At 40.0% G+C, this 17184-nt stretch overlaps 1 protein-coding gene across 7 annotated transcripts in view; it reads left to right on the top strand.

Moving 5' to 3' along the window:
* The window catches only part of FGF13 (fibroblast growth factor 13), a 651259-nt gene that overhangs the window by 375565 nt on the left and 258510 nt on the right, over positions 1-17184 (top strand). For 4 of the 7 annotated variants that reach the window (XM_008273437.4, XM_089323851.1, XM_089323850.1 and 1 more), the window contains one exon: positions 15340-15507. The exons of 2 other annotated variants lie outside the window; for them this stretch is intronic. In XM_008273437.4, coding sequence (XP_008271659.1) covers positions 15340-15507 — 168 coding nt within the window. Of the gene's footprint in view, positions 1-14625; positions 14724-15339; positions 15508-17184 lie in introns of those variants that run through there. One more of the 7 variants, XM_017350119.4, reaches the window with a different exon arrangement.

Raw genomic sequence — 17184 nt, 5'->3', positions numbered from 1 at the left:
TGTTGCATAGTTTGCAAATATTTTTTCCCATTCTGTCGGTTGTCTCTTCACTCTCCTGACTGTTTCTTTTGCAGTACAGAAACTTCTCAATTTGATGCAATCCCAATAGTTGATTTTGGCTTTGACTGCCTGTGCCTCCCGGGTCTTTTCCAGAAACTCTTTGCCTGTGCCTATATCTTGAAGGGTTTCTCCAATGTTCTCTAGTAACTTGATGGTGTCAGGTCGTAGATTTAGGTCTTTAATCCATGTTGAGTGGATTTTTGTGTAAGGTGTAAGGTAGGGGTCTTGTTTCATGATTCTGCACGTGGAAATCCAATTTTCCCAGCACCATTTATTCAATAGACTGTCCTTGCTCCAGGAATTAGTTTTAGATCCTTGATCAAATATAAGCTGGCTGTAGATGTTTGGGTTGATTTCTGGTGTTTCAATTCTGTTCCATTGGTCTATCCATCTGTTTCTGTACCAGTACCATGCTGTTTTGATTACAACTGCCCTGTAGTATGTCCTGAAATCTGGTATTGTGATGCCTCCGGCTTTGTTTTTGTTGTACAAGATTGCTTTAGCTATTCGAGGTCTCTTGTGCCTCCATATGAATTTCAGCACCATTTTGTCCGGATCTGAGAAGAAGGTCTTTGGTATCTTGATTGGGATTGCATTGAATCTATAAATTGCTTTTGGGAGAATGGACATTTTGATGATATTGATTCTTCCAATCCATGAGCATGGAAGATTTTTCCATTTCTTGGTATCCTCTTCTATTTCTTTCTTTAAGGTTTTGTAATTTTCATCGTAGAGATCTTTAACGTCCTTGGTTAAGTTTATTCCAAGGTATTTGATTGTTTTTGTAGCTATTGTGAATGGGATTGATCTTAGAAGTTCTTCCTCAGCCATGGCATTGTCTGTGTATACAAAGGCTGTTGATTTTTGTGCATTGATTTTATATCCTGCCACTTTGCCAAACTCCTCTATGAGTTTCAATAGTCTCTTAGTAGAGTTCTTTGGGTCCCCTAAATAAAGAATCATGTCATCTGCAAAGAGGGATAGTTTGAGTTCTTCCTTCCCAATTTGTATCCCTTTAATTTCTTTTTCTTGCCTAATAGCTCTGGCTAGAACCTCCAGAACTATATTGAATAGCAGTGGTGAGAGTGGACATCCCTGTCTGGTACCAGATCTCATTGGAAATGCTTCCAACTTTTCCCCATTCAATAGGATGTTGGCTGTGGGTTTTTCATAGATTGCTTTGATTGTATTGAGGAATGTTCCTTCCAAACCCAGTTTGCTTAGAGTTTTCATCATGAACGGGTGTTGTATTTTATCAAATGCTTTCTCGGCATCTATTGAGATAATCATATGGTTTCTCTTCTGCAGTCTGTTAATGTGGTGTATCACATTGATTGTCTTGCACACATTAAACCATCCCTGCATACCAGGGATAAATCCCACTTGGTCCTGGTGGATGATCTTTCTGATGTGTTGTTGCATTCTATTGGCGAGAATTTTATTGAGGATTTTTGCATCTATGTTCATCAGGGATATTAGTCTGTAATTCTCTTTCAGTGCTGCATCTTTTTCCAGCTTAGGAATTAAGGTGATGCTGGCTTCATAGAAAGAATTTGGGAGGATTCCGTCTTCTTCGATTGTTCTGAATAGTTTGAGAAGAATTGGAGTTAGTTCTTCTTTAAATGTCTGGTAGAATTCAGCAGTGAATCCATCTGGTCCTGGGCTTTTCTTTGTTGGGAGGGCCTTTATTACTGTTTCAATTTCTGTCTCAGTTATGGGTCTGTTTAGGTTTTCGATGTCTTCCTGGTTCAATTTAGGTAGGTTGCATGTGTCCAGGAATCTATCCATTTCTGATAGGTTTCCCTGTTTGCTGGCATACAAGTCCTTGTAGTAATTTCTAATGATTCTTTTTATTTCTGTGGTGTCTGTTGTTACATTTCCTTTTTCATCTCTGATTTTATTGATTTGGGTCTTTTCTCTTCTTTTTTTAGTTAGTTGGGCCAATGGGGTGTCAATTTTGTTTATTTTTTCAAAAAACCAGCTCCTCATTTGGCTGATTTTTTGGAATGTTTTTCTTGATTCAATCCTGTTGATTTCTTCTCTAATTTTAGTTATTTCTCTTCTCCTACTAGATTTGGGTCTTGTTTGCTGTAGGTTTTCTAGATCCTTGAGGTGAATTGAAAGCTCATCTATTTGGTGCCTTTCCAATTTCTTGATGTAGGCACCTATTGATATAAACTTTCCTCTTAACACTGCTTTTGCTGCGTCCCATAAGTTTTGGTACGTTGTGCTGTTATCCTCATTTACTTCCAGAAAGTTTTTGATTTCTCTTTTGATTTCTTCTATGACCCATTGTTCATTCAGGAGCATGTTGTTCAATCTCCATGTGTTTGCGTATGCTCTAGGGATTCCTGAGTTGCTAATTTCCAACTTCATTGCTTTATGGTCTGAGAAGCTGCATGGTATGATTCTAATTCTTTTGAATTTGCTGAGACTTGCTTTATGGCCTAGTATGTGGTCAATCCTACAGAAGGTTCCATGTACTGCTGAGAAGAATGTAAAATCTTTAGCTGTAGGATTGAAAGTTCTGTAGATATCTGTTAGATCCATTTGGGCTATAGTGTCGTTTAAATCTACTGTATCCTTGTTGATCTTCTGTCCTATTGATCTGTCTATTTCTGAGAGTGGAGTATTGAAGTCCCCCAGTACTATTGTATTGGGGTCTAAGTCTCCCTTTAAGTCCGTTAACAAATCTTTTAGATAAACCGGTGCCCTGTAGTTAGGTGCATATACATTGATAATTGTTATATCTTCCTGTTGAATTGATCCCTTAATGATTATGTAGTGTCCCTCTTTGTCTCGCTTAACGGTTTTTGTGGTAAAGTTTATGTTGTCTGATATTAAGATGGCTACGCCCGCTCTTTTTTCATTTCTGTTGGCATGGTATATCTTTTTCCAGCCTTTCACTTTCAGTCTGTATGGATCTTTGTTGGAAAGATGTGTTTCTTGTAAGCAGCAAATAGATGGGTTTTGTTCATTAACCCAATCAGCCAATCAGTGTCTTTTAACTGGACAGTTCAGGCCATTCACGTTCAATGTGACTAATGATAAGTGGTAACTTTGCCCTGCCATTTGCCAAAGATAAGTTCTAATATATGCTTTGAATTCCTTGTGATCTTTTGCTGTGAGGTTTCCTTCCGTGGTTTCCTTCCTTTACCTTCTTTCATATTGATGACCGTGTTTCTGTGTTTCTGTGTGTAACACATCTTTAAGCATCTTTTGCAGGGCTGGACGAGTGGCAACAAATTCTTTCAATTTCTGTTTGCTATGAAAAGTCTTTATTTCACCTTCATTCACAAATGATAGCTTTGCAGGATATAATATTCTGGGCTGGCAGTTTTTTTCTCTTAGTACCTGGGCTATATCTCGCCATTCCCTCCTAGCTTGTAGTGTTTCTGATGAGAAGTCAGCTGTGAGTCTGATTGGAGATCCTCTGAGAGTAATCTGACATTTCTCTCTTGCACATTTCAGGATCTTTTCTTTATGTTTCACTGTGGAGAGTTTAATTACAATGTGTCGTGGTGAGGATCTCTCTTGGTCGTGTTTATTAGGGGTTCTGTGAGCTTCCTGTACTAGGATTTCTCTGTCCTTCTCCAACCCTGGGAAATTTTCTGCTAATATCTCACTAAAAAGGCCTTCTAATCCTTTCTCCCTCTCCATGCCTTCAGGAACTCCTAGAACCCGGATGTTGGATTTTTTAATAGTATCCTGAAGATTCCCTGTCGCTCCCCCTCTTCGTGGAGGAACGACACAGGACCCTGCGCTGTTCTCTCGTCTGCTCGGCCCTCCCCGGGTTTGCTGCTGGTTCTTCCCGGGTTGGCTACTGTCCCTTCCACCTCCGTGGAAGGGCGGTTCCCCCTGGCCGCTTTCCCCACTTCCGCAGGGGAGTGGCACACCGCCGGCCGGCTTTCTCGGGGGCTGCACAGGCGTTCCCCTTAGATGTTCCCCTTAGATGTTCCTGGTGAATGCCGTCTCTCTCCTCCTTTATAGTCCTCCTCCGCCAATCCCAACTCGGCTGCCCACACGCCGAGTACGCTGCTCTCCAATCAGGAGCAAGTCCTACAGTTTATTGGTTGAACTGGAGGCAGCTGTGCGGAAGCTGTTTACTTCTCTCCCAGCGCCATATTGTGGGAGAGCAGATGCATAGAATAAGTCTTAATTCCAGTAACTCAGTCTAGTCCGGTTTGCTCCCCACAATTCCCGACAATATGTTTTAGATTTCTAATTTCCTCTTCTTTTCTTTGGTCTGACTGTATCCTTTCCTGTTCTCTGTCTTCTAAGTCCAATATTCTCTCTTCTGCTTCACCCATTCTGTTTGTAAGGCTCTCTATTGTGTTTTTCATTTGATCTATTTTTTTTTATTTTTTTATTTTTTTTTTTATTTTTTGACAGGCAGAGTGGACAGTGAGAGATAGAGACAGAGAGAAAGGTCTTCCTTTGCCGTTGGTTCACCCTCCAATGGCCGCCGCGGCCGGCGCGCTGCGGCCGGTGCACCGCGCTGATCCGATGGCAGGAGCCAGGAGCCAGGTGCTTTTCCTGGTCTCCCATGGGGTGCAGGGCCCAAGCACCTGGGCCATCCTCCACTGCACTCCCTGGCCACAGCAGAGGGCTGGCCTGGAAGAGGGGCAACCAGGACAGAATCTGGCGCCCCGACCATTTGATCTATTGAATTCTTCACTTCAGTCACTATCACAGTTTCCTGTTGTACTAGTTGTTTCGTTTCATTTTGATTCCTCCTTAATATTTCATTTTCACGAGAGAGATGTTCTATCTTGTCCATTAAGGATTTCTGTAGTTCAAGAATTTGTTTTTGAGAACTTCTTAATGTTCTTATCAATTTTTTGAGATCTGCTTCTTGCATTTCTTCTATGTCATCATCTTCATAATCTTGAATTGGGGTGTCTTTTTCATTTGAGGGCGTCATGGTGGCTTCCTTGTTTTTATTACCTTGGTTTTTGCGTTTGTTATTTGGCATATTGGAGATATTTGGTTTCTTCACTGTGGTGCTTTTTCTTGTTATACTATGACTCTAGATTAAGTGGACTATCTGTTTTTGATGGAGCCTTAGGGCTTGAGATGGGTGTGGCCTGAGAGCTCTGTTTGGTGTGCCAAAGGTGACACTCCCAGGTTAGGCGTGGTAAACCTCTCTCTCTCTCTATCTTTTTTTTTGATTCAAAATGAAAGTAATTCTGCACAGCTGAACGAAGTTGGAGGTAGTTAGCAGGCAAATGATATACCCACAGGAGCCAGAGATCAGAAGCTCTTTCCCAAGGACCACACAGGGAATCTGTTCGGCCCTCAGAGTGGGCTCAAATTCTCCTTCAGTCTCCCACTGGGTTGCCAGATTTACGGAATTGTAGCATCTCTGGAGAGTGCTCACGTGAATTCCGTGAGTTCTCTCCCCCACCGTCTCTTTTTTCACAGTCTCAGTTCAGTAGCACCACAAATTTACTAGGTCCTAATCTCCTGTTAATTCACCCCGCCCAGAGTCAGGTTTTTCTGCTAGGCTCAGGGCCGGTGCAGACCTGAGGTCACTCTGCTTATGACGTATGTCCAAGATGGCACCTGCTCTTTGTCTTGCTCGCCCTTGAGAGGTGAGCGGAGAGAGAGAAACCCGTGTCCGTATCAGTCACCTTTTTTTTTTTCTCTCTCTCTTCCAGTTAGCCTGGTGAACTCCCCCCCCCCCCCGGGGGTAGTTCCCTCTAGTTTCCTCTCTCCGCTTGCCTGCCGGTGTCTCGGGCTATTGAGGTTCGGCTCACCTCACGTTCCAGCGCTGGTGTGTTGAGTCTGCCGCTGGTGTCCCGAACTGTGGGCTCCCACGCTCTCCACGCAGGTCCGCTGTGAATCACGCGTTCCGGAAGAGTTTCTTCTGCTGTTTTCTCCCCTACTCTTCCTTGAACCTGCAGTATCTCCACTTTTATTAAACTGTCTCTCCCCGGACTATCAGTGTGCTCCCTTCCTATTCCGCCATCTTGCCTCCTCCCACCCATAATTTCTTTATAGTCTTCAGTTGACAGGCATTTGAGTTGATTCCATATCTTAGCTATTGTGAATGGAGCTGCAATAAACATGGGGGTACAGATAACACTTTCATACACTGATTTTATTTCCCTTGAGTAAATTCCCAGGGGTGGGATGGCTGGGTCATATGCCAGGTCTATATTCAGATTTCTGACATATCTCCATACTGTCTTCCATAGTGGCTGTACAAATTTACATTCCCACCAACAATGGATTAGGGTACCTTTTCCCCTATATCCTTTCCAGCATATCCCCATTCTATGGGTGAGAAAACTAAGCCTCAAAGAAGAAACATGACTTTCCCAAGGTCACACTGAGGGTGAGTGGTGGGGTAACCATAATTGATACCAGAGCAGGTTGGTTTTAAGCTTTTTGCTTGTGTGTAGTACTGCACTGTCTGTGGCATTTGTAACTTGCTCTGTAAGAGATCCATTTGTAGTCTTTGCTTGTTCAAGGGGGATGCAACTTTAAAGTCCTAGTTTCTTCCATAGCTCTTCCCTTTTTGCTAAGGAAAACATTTCTTTGCAGTTAATTGTGTTTACACTTGTGGGTTTTTTTTTTTTCTTGCTCCTTCAGTTAGACACATTGGTTTGCCAACCTTGCCACATCTTATAACTACCTGGAAAACTCTTTAGAGCATAAAGTCCTAAACCCCACTCATATACCAATTAAACCAATATCTCTGGGGGTGGGATCCAGGCGTGGGCAATTTATAAAAGTTCCCCAGGTGATTCTGATGTGCAGTGATCGTGGAGAACCACTGAATTACAGCATTCAAGGGAATAATTTCTAGAAAATATAACCCTAATATTCTCTCTGTGATGTCATAAAAGAAAGTCCAATGTATTTAAGTAGCCAGTTACCAACAGTGTTTCCAGTGAGTTCTTGGTACTATTTTCTTTATGATTGTGAGAGAAAGGTCCAGTGTATTTAGTCAGTCACCAACAAGGTTCCCAATTAATCCTTAGCACCATTTTGTGACTGTAAGCTTGAATAGCTTGGAGGTTGTAGCTGCTATAAAGTCTGAAATGGTTCTATATGGACCCTGTGGCTGAGGTGCTAACATGAGGAGCTGATGAGGAAGGGCCAGGGTGCAAGAATGCATCATCATAGATCTGCTTCAGTACAAAGTCTCGCTTTCTAGATTGTGATTTGGTTGCCAGCCTAAACTCCTGAGAGGTGTTAAGACTCAAGTTTGCTTTTATTCAACTCAACAAAACTGGTTAAAGAGGAGACAGTAATTTTGAAGAAATAAGAACACAGAAAATGGCTGAATTAATTCTATAGTAGAGTCATTAGCAAAACCCCATGTTTATTTGGAATGTAATGGGACTGCTTGTGTAGAAATTAGTGTTGCTGTGTAATTTTACAGGGAGATTCGGCAAGCATTCGGCGCAGCAGTTTAGACATAACTTGGGATGCCCATTTCCTATATTGGAGCGTCTGAATTTGAGTTCTAGTTTTGCTCCTGATTCTCACTTCCCACTAATGCACACCCTGTGAATCAGCAGTGATGGCTCAATTAGTTGTTCCCCTGCAACCCACATGGTAAATATGGATTGAGTTCCCAACTCCTGACCTCAGCTTTTCCCACTCTATGCAGTTGCAGACATTTGGGGAGTTAATCAGCAGATGAAAGAGCTCTGTCTCTCTGCCTTTCAGATAAGATAAATACATTAATGAAAAAAATTTTTAAAAATTACACAATAATTAGCAACACTGCACAAGGGTACATGGTATTTGCATGCTGAGGTGTAGGGAGAAATGGACGAGACAATCAGGGAGCAGAGTGTGCTCTCCGAACAGAGAAGAATTTCCACTGTAGAGTTACCAAAGGCTTTTATTTGAGCAGTAATTCTTAAACATGGTGTGCAGTCAAATCACCTGTGGAATTCTGAAACCTTATGGTACTTAGATCTCAGCCAAGTGATTTCTGGCTTAATTGGTCTGGTATGGTACCATGGGTATTGCAGGTTTTAAAAGTTCCACAGGTGATTCTAATTCTAAACTATAGCTGAAAACCACTGATTTAGATTATGTTTGCCCTAGGCAGAGGGGAACACAGGAAGATATGGCTGGGAGAAACAAAATTAAGAAATTGAAGTAGTCGCTCTTCAAATATGATCCCTGATCAGCAGCATGGTATGAATGGGGAACTGTTAGATATGCCACTTCTCAGGCCTCCCCAAACCACTTCAATCCAGGAATGTTTCTTAATAAGCCTTCTCGGTGAGTGTGATCCACACTTACGTTTGATTTGTACTTTAACAGCTCTTATCAGAGGGTTATGCAATAAAGTAAGTCTGGAAAACCCATCCCTTTTCTTTCTTCAACAGAGGGATGATACATCTTCCCCAGACACAGAACCCTTTAGATCATGGGAAGTCCAGGCTTTGAAGAAGTCGTTTACATGAGATGGAGGAATTCCTCGTCCTCCCCCTTCTTGCTGCTCATTCACACCTGAGCCAGGACTTTGGTTGGATAAGTTCCAACTGTTATTCATAGCATGTCCCTGAGGGTATTCACAGAGTACCAAGCAATGCCACTCTGTGGAGAAAATCTTTTCCCTAGGCTGAGTAATACTACATCGATATGTAGCAGTGATTATTTACACTGCTAGAGGCTTTCTGGTACCTGGGTGTCTTCTGCATACTCACCAGTGCATTTTCTTCTCTTTCCGTTCTGGAATATATAGGCCAATCTCCCTTGAATGGAATAGCTGAGCCTTTATGGAATGCCAAGCTTCTCTAAGGGTCACCAAAAGGGCTTCTAGGATGGGTGTAAATTCTTCACAGAGAGACTGGTAGCCTCAGAGGGGTTTTAATTATCATCAAGTCCAGTGATAATCACTATGGTGAGTTTTGCCTTCAGTAGGCCAGGATCAAAGGAAGGACATTTGGTAATGTCTGGAGACATTTCCAGTTGTCACAACTTGGGAGTTTGTTACTGGCATCTAGTGGGAGAGAGGCCAGGGATGTGTCTCAATATCGTACAATATATAGAACACCTTCCAACAATAAATAATTATTTGGCCACAAATGTCAAAGGTGCCAATGTTTAGAAACTCATTCATTTGAAATAAGAGAATTAAGGCTCAGAGGTGAAGGGAATTCCAAAGTTAACATAGAAGGCAGCAACTCAAGGTGAGGATCCTGGTTTCCCAAACACCAGAATACAGTGCTCAATAGCACTATCTCTAGCACACAGAATTGCATCTGCTACAGCTACCCATTACTTTGTGTTGGCTAGGTGCCAGAAAGTGTGCTGAACTTGTTGCAATTGTTACCTCTACTTCCTAACACACACCTTCAAGGTAAGCATGACATTACTAGAAGGTGCTCATTTTGTGCACGCACAACTTGACCTGCAGAGTGTTCTGGGCCACTGGGAAAGAGAAAATAATCCCAAAAGATGTTGAGACTTGGTTCTTGCCTTGTGGACGTGGTTCTTGTCCTGTGGGAGCTTACAGTCACATTGTGGTGGAAAGGCAGTCATATTAAAATAATTATTAACCCACCGTTTCAGTAAAAGCCCATGATATTAGTTGAAAATCTTCCCAAGGCATCGCAAATAAATTTCTTTAAAAGTTACAAGAACTTTAGTAGTTAGGGGAGTGCGCTAACCATTTCATTAGTGTTCTGGGAAAGCTGCATGAAGGAGAGAATCCCACTTGGTGAATGAGAACTCTTTGACTATTATGAACAACATACTATTTTGGCTGTGTCAGGGAGCTTGTGTTCTTGTGGGAAGAGGTAGACAAAAGGCAAATATGTACATATATAAACAAAATAGTTGCAGATCATGACAAGTGCATACCTAGCTGATGTGGCTGCAAAAGCTTGTTGTGGGAGGTGGCATTTTAGTGGAAACATAAAGCAAATAAAAGGGTAGTCAGAGGGAATAGCAAGTACAAGACCTTGAGGCAGGAAAAAGCCTGACATATTCTAGAACTAACAGAAAGCTGATGTGAACAAGAATAAGTGAGGCATAAGTGGGAATTGAGGAGGTAGGGGGCCACCATGGTATGGAGTTTGTGTTTCATTCTACCACATGATGGCAAAAACAGCTCAAAGGAAGATAGGATGGAGGAGGACCATCCTTGGTAACTCTGCTTGGAGGAATAACTGAAGGATTGGGAAAGTTTCAGGGTAGAAGGTAATTTGAAGTATCTGGAAATATTCTAAAGTTGTTTCAATATTGGTGAAATAAATGATCATTAGAATTGATCTATTCCTTTCACTGCTGAAGTTATTCATGCACAGTTAAACCTATCATTTTGATAGTGACTACTGTGGCAATAGAGCTAAAATATCACGTATAGAGAAGTAGATAGTTAGCTGGGGAGCAAAATGGAGGTCTTGAGCTAACACAATCTGCAGTTAAGTACCCTTTCCAGCCTGACATATACTGAGTGATATGAAAGAGTTATTGCCCTAATTCCTCCATTTTGTTCTCTTCTTTTATAATAATGTGAGGGCACTTAGGGATTTACCATATTTTATGTTTCATACATCCTTTAAGTATTTCCTTGTTGGAGTCATTATTATGTGTTTAAAAACTTTGGTAGTCTCATTACTGTTTTCATTTCTGTTGCCCTGGTAATCTCAGATTTACTTTGATTTAAAATCATGTATCACTAAGTATGTTGAGTAAACTTTGTGAAGAATTCATTTAAAAGCTAAAAAGAAAAAAAATGGTCATCAAATAATAGTTTGTTAACTTCTTCCAGCTTGAAACCTGCAAACTTTTGAATTAGAGTGACCTGGTGAGGAGTCACTTTTTGGCAATGTCTAATTAGTTTTCTAGACTGTCTCTGCTTTCTTTCTTTGAAGAAATGAAGAAAAATTCTTTGGAGAGAAAGGTAATCCTAGTACCAAAAATACTGATGAATGATATTGAAATTGAAAGTATCAGTGCTTTTACAAAGTAGTCTTTACTTAGACTTGCCACCAAACATGGAAATTTTGACTTCTAGGTTGTTTTTTTTTTTTTTTCAAATAACATACTGTGTGACTTTATCAAGTCATTCTCCCTTTCTCAGATTTACTTCCCATATATTTTAAGACAAAGACGTTACATTCACTTACCTCTAAAGAAATTTTCTTTAGAATAGCATGGAGTATTATTATATCATAGTGTTTGTCATATAGCTCAATATTTGGGAAGCTACTTTATGAGGCTCATATTTATTAATACCACTTTGTAGAGTAAACCAATTATTGGGCTTTCTAAATATAGGAAAGATAATTTCTTTAATTACAAAATAAATTTAAAAGATGGATTACATTAGATTATTTTATTTTACCAAAGGATAAAATTTGTTATATATTGGTGCTTTCTTTATCACTAATTTGAGATGGGAATATTTCTAGGAACATGATAACCTTAAGCCAAGTCAATAGGCTTAGGCACTATCAAACTCACCTCTTTTTTTTTTTTTTTTTTTTTTTTTTTTTTTTTTTTTTTTTTTTGACAGGCAGAGTGGACAGTGAGAGAGAGACAGAAAGGTCTTCCTTTGCCGTTGGTTCTCTCTCCAATGGCCTCCGCGGCCGGCGCGCTGCGGCCGGCGCACCGCGCTGATCCGATGGCAGGAGCCAGGAGCCAGGTGCTTTTCCTGGTCTCCCATGGGGTGCAGGGCCCAAGCACTTGGGCCATCCTCCACTGCACTCCCTGGCCACAGCAGAGAGCTGGCCTGGAAGAGGGGCAACCGGGACAGAATCCGGCGCCCCAACTGGGACTAGAACCCGGTGTGCCGGCGCCGCTAGGCGGAGGATTAGCCTAGTGAGCCGCGGCGCCGGCCAAAACTCTCCTCTCTTAGCATGACTTTTTCCTGATCTTAGTGATTACTGAGAGACCTAGAGAAGAGTGGAGATGATCCAGTGTCAGACCAAATCTGGAAGCAGGTTTGCCTTCCTATTGGTTAGACTGTAGAATTTCTTCTGTAGTGGGTACTAACTCTTTCATAAATGGTACTCATAACTATCATCTTGGCAATAAGGTCATTTATCCTTATCACTTCTGTGTCTGAGTATGCCACCTGTCCTTGTCTATGTGAGTATGGATGTGTGGATTTGCATCTGTGCACTTTTCTCCTCCAAATCTGTACTACACCTGTGGGACTTTGGAATCTTGATTGGGTGGGCTGTATGGTCAAGTTTGGGGGGCAATACTATATTGGTGACATTTCCATGCAGAAGCCTATATTCCTTGGCACCTGTTCTCATGGAGCTCAGCAGCTTTTCAAGAATTGGTCTTGTGAATGCAGAAATCAGCCATGAGCTGCTTTTACCCCTTACCTATCCTGAAGAGTTAAGTTGAATCTCTGAAATAGGAAGCTTTGTGCAAATCAAGTGCCTGTCTATTGGTACTGGAATTATTTCCACCTCTAATGTTTAATAAATGCATTGCTGTGAAGGACAGCGGGAGTTACTAAGAAGAATGTGAACAAATTCTGCAAATGAACAAAGGGAGGGTTGGTTGTCAGAGCATAGAGGTCATGTACAAGGAGGAAATTTAGTAGAAGGGAGGAAATTAGTAGAAAATGTTAGACTAAGCTTGGAAAAGAATTCCATTTTTTTTTCCTGTTTTGATGAGCTGACTTGTTTGCAAGCCTTTCTTCCCCTGATACCCCTTAGAAATATTTTATCCTCATCCCTTTCTCTATGCAAATATAAAACAAAGGCACTCACCTGCTGTAGTTCTTGGATCATATGGGAAGTGCTATTTCTCTCTCCTGCTGCTGTCAATTGCACAGTTACTCTCCTACTTAAGGGAGTCCTGGGAATCAGTGAATTTGAAATAATCTTTTAATTTTTCATCACAAATACTCAAGTTCAGATATCTTATAGATTTCAGTGAGGTGTTGTCTACACAGAGCCATTTCTTTTTAAGAAAAAATCCAAAATATTCCTAGCTCTTGTGTCAACGTAACACCAAGCAACTGTTTGATTGACTATTCATTATTTTCCCAGTATACCTGAATTGACTGATATTCAAGGCATTGAGACAGCCCGAGACCAAAAATTGAACTATTAACTCCCAGATGTTCACAATTTCTAAGGAAATAGCCAAGCCTGTGGTTATTACTCAGATGGTTTCTTAAATGCTTTTATTTTGGCCCCTTTTATGCTTGCTAAATTCAATTTGAAGAAAGAACAGGAGAGTGTGACAATTTTGTAGAAAGCAATTATCCTGCACTTTTGTGACCTTCATGCTTTACCCACCATGATGAATTTTGGGGTTAACTCTTGTATCAAGTCAGCATGTCACTTTCATTAGAATTTTGTTTTATGTTATAGACAACAGTTGTGTATAATTAAACAATAATGATGGCAATGCAAGACATTTTCTGGAAATTAATGACCAGCTGGGAATGTTCGAAGGCTGAAGAGTAAGCCAAAGGCTATTCAGTCTACCGTTAATCTCCAGACATGCCCATTGGTGATGTCATTATTGGTTTTGAACAATGAAAATGAAAGAAAATTTATTCATATTTATCATGTAATTCTGGATAAAATTTTACTGTGCATTATCCAAATGTCACTTTTTTAATCCTCCAATTGCACTTAAATCTAAAAATGTTTTTCTCATATAGTAGTGCATGAAAATGGAAGTTGTACTTTGGCATATAATTTTGGGTGCTTTTGAAAAAAAGTTCCAATTTTGATAGTTTTCTTTAGTATTTTGGATGCTAGAATCAGAATTTGTCTTCAACTGTGATCCTAGAATTTGATAAGAGTCTGTATAATCATCAGTATCTGCTCATGGCAAGAAATGGCTGTACATGTTTTGAATAGCAGCTGCTTCTAGCGAAGATGTGAATGCAGCAACTAGATTATAAGAAGCTATTTTCACTAACCTGATAGAAGTTAACTTTCTGCCAGGAAAAGCTGGTGGTGTGGATAGGTAATATTTTTGGTTACCACTGCTGAATGCTAGAGGAAAATAGAGAACTGACTAAAATATTTATCACATTCTGGAATAATTTAATATATTATAAAGGAAGACAATAAATACACATACAGGCAACCTAAAAAGAACTTGTTCAAAACTCATAATACTAAAGACTTATGTAGATTTTTATGCCTTTTTTCCCCTGCAACATGAAAAAAGTTCTTAAAGTCCATTAAGATCTCAGCCAATGAACTAGAAGTGCTTTAACAAACACAGAAGCTTCAGATCCCATCTAAATTCAGCCATAAATTGTTTATTCAGCCATAAGTTGTTTATTTAAAAAAATGGCAGCATTATTCTCCCCATAAAAAAGTTTGCTGGTGTTATCAGTCCTCCTAAATACATGTTAAGTGTATGCATTTGGGGGTGTAGAATGAGTCAGCACATCATTAATCACAGCTTTTGAGGCACTGACTCACTCCTGTTGAAGTGAAATGGCCTCATTGGGTCGGGTGTGAAAGAAAAAAGTCCATTCTGGGGTCAATTCTGTTTCTGCAAATACAGTTCAAATTTGCACCTACTTAATGGGTGGTTTTCAGACTAAAGTATATCGCAGTGGAAGTGTAGAGATAGAAATCTGTTTTTTTTTCAGGGGAAAAATAGTAAGAAAATGTGGACTGAGAGGAGCCTAGTATATATATAAGGCCAAAATTAGGAAACCAAGCCCAGCTCTTCCAGAATCTAATGAGGTAGGTCTATGATCCAGCGATGGTCCTTAGGCTACAATCTCTTGTCTTCATTAAGAGGTTTTGAACATCTTAAGAATATTTGCAACAGCCCCAATTCTATTAGGAAATAGAAGAGTGAAGAGCAGTGCTTTTATTTCTTCTGTCAGACTCAGTATATACTGCTTGGAAGTCAAGCTCTCACCAGGAACAGACCAAGAAAATAAACATAAGCAAATTCAGTTATAATTGGTGGATATTTAGCCAATTTCATCTGTAAGTATTTATATTACCCCTTAAATTTAAAAATGTGAGCTTTTCATGGTGTTTATTTAGGTACAGCATGGGTATTGATATTAAAATATTTTATGGCACTTCGGGTACAATTTAACACTGTTGAATTTTCAATGTACTAGCAATAGAGGTATATGCAAGTATAACTGAGTAGCTATCCCCAGGGCTTTAATATTTTAAACTGAGCCCCTGAAAATAAAATGGCCAAGCTACTAGATGTTCATCTTTGAAGTCTTTCTTAAGAATGTTGTTTCTTTAGTCTTCCCTGGGAGTAGATTTGATTTAAGAAGTTCTCTGCTTTCGTGAAGCTCTAACTTAAGTTCATTTTGTTATGTGGTGACCACAGTTCTGGATGACGCCCCCCCTGGCACACAGGAATACATTATGTTACGGCAAGATTCCATCCAATCTGCGGAATTAAAGAAAAAAGAGTCCCCCTTTCGTGCTAAGTGTCACGAAATCTTCTGCTGCCCGCTGAAGCAAGTACACCACAAAGAGAACACAGAGCCCGAAGGTTTGTGCACGACAGACGCGTGTTTTGCTTGTTTTCTTTCATTCTTTCTTTCTCTTTCTTTCGGATTGTGCGTTGCCCTTTGGTGTGCTGTGTGTTGTTCAGCCCCTGCAATAGCTAGGGGACCCACTGTCTCGATGGTGAATGTGTTATGCAGTCTCAGTTGTGACATTGTATAATACAGTCATCCTTGGCACAGTGTGCAGTGTGCTCCTGCTTTTTGCAGCTGAAACATTTTCAGTTGGTGTCATCACACTGCCCTGTTTTGGCTGTCGAAATTGCTTGCTCCTGTAGCCAACATCCGGCCAAGTCTTTTCCCATCACCTTGCATTCCTGAAGCATCAGTCGGCTGAGGAATGACACTTCTAAAACGAAATAATGAGAGAAGACTGTTTCAAATTTTCCAACTCCTCTCCTCTACTCATAAAGCTTCTGCATTGCTCTGGAAGAATGTTCATGATCTACTTAGTTCGCTGAAGCCGGTCCGGACTTCCCATGTAATGCACGTCCACTTGCACTTTGCCATAGTGAAATGCATGCCTCAAGGGAATTATGAGTAGTTTCATTTTCTTTTCAGCTCAAGTACAGTTTTGGACAACGCTACTCGCTGTTACTTAAATTGAGGTTAATAAGGTATTCATGTCACAAATCTCTAAAGTACTTCATCTGGCTGAAAGAGTATTTATTTATTTTTCCAACTCTTTTGCATATATCAAACAGGAATATTTTTCACAATATAAATGAAATGTAATAAATTTACTGCATTCTATGCACATTTCAACTTTCAAAGTGACACTTCAGAATGATAAACATGTATACTAATTTAAAACTTATGAAACAACCCATTTTCCTCCTCATATCAAATACCATCGATGCAGTTTACCAATGACTGACATTGGAAGGGACAACATTCACTTGTCTTTTGGCAGCTGTATTCACTTTTGCATGAATGGTTGTCATAGAACTGCTAAGGGTTCTGGTATGATTTCAAGTTGGCCTTTTATAACATATGGGAGTCTCTCTGATCTGGAAAAGATTCCCACATGATTCTGTTTAAAATTTGATGTGTAAAGAAATTACTCCAGATGGACTCTAGTCCATCCATTGGGAAGAAAGGATTTACATTTCAAAATTCCCCTTTCTATTTCTTGCAACTGTTCTTTGGCATAAAATGAGACACCTACTTCTGTCTATGTTTAATTCTATTTCAGTGAGAGCATTTACATTTATTTTCGACCCAGACTTTTGGTATACAAAGCTATTGATTTTGGGTGTGAGTTCTAGTGCCAACATTTGTTCATCTGGAGGTGTAAATGGTGATCTTTACAGTGAATAAAATCAATCTTTTAGTGGTTTAGTAGAGAAGATAGTAATTTGATATTCTTTAATGAAACAAAAATTTTTAGCCAGTGAAAATTACTATATAAAATGCATTCCAGTATTTTGTTTTCTTCTGTATAAAATTATAGAAATAGTGAAAGATGATAGCTGATATATAGAGACTGCAATACTATTTACAATCTTACTGAACCTCTTCACCTTAAAATGAAAACACTTGATCTCTGTACAAATGACCACGATCCAGAAGACCTTATATGGGGGCTAAAGAAAACATGCTGTGGAACAGACCTTGAATAAACAAGGAAACAATGCCAAGAAATTAGCATGTTTACCTCATGT

Source organism: Oryctolagus cuniculus, chromosome X, assembly GCF_051225735.1.
Source record: "Oryctolagus cuniculus isolate XC-2025 breed Fujian yellow rabbit chromosome X, ASM5122573v1, whole genome shotgun sequence".
NCBI lineage: Eukaryota > Metazoa > Chordata > Mammalia > Lagomorpha > Leporidae > Oryctolagus > Oryctolagus cuniculus.
This window is presented reverse-complemented; position numbering and strand designations above follow the sequence as displayed.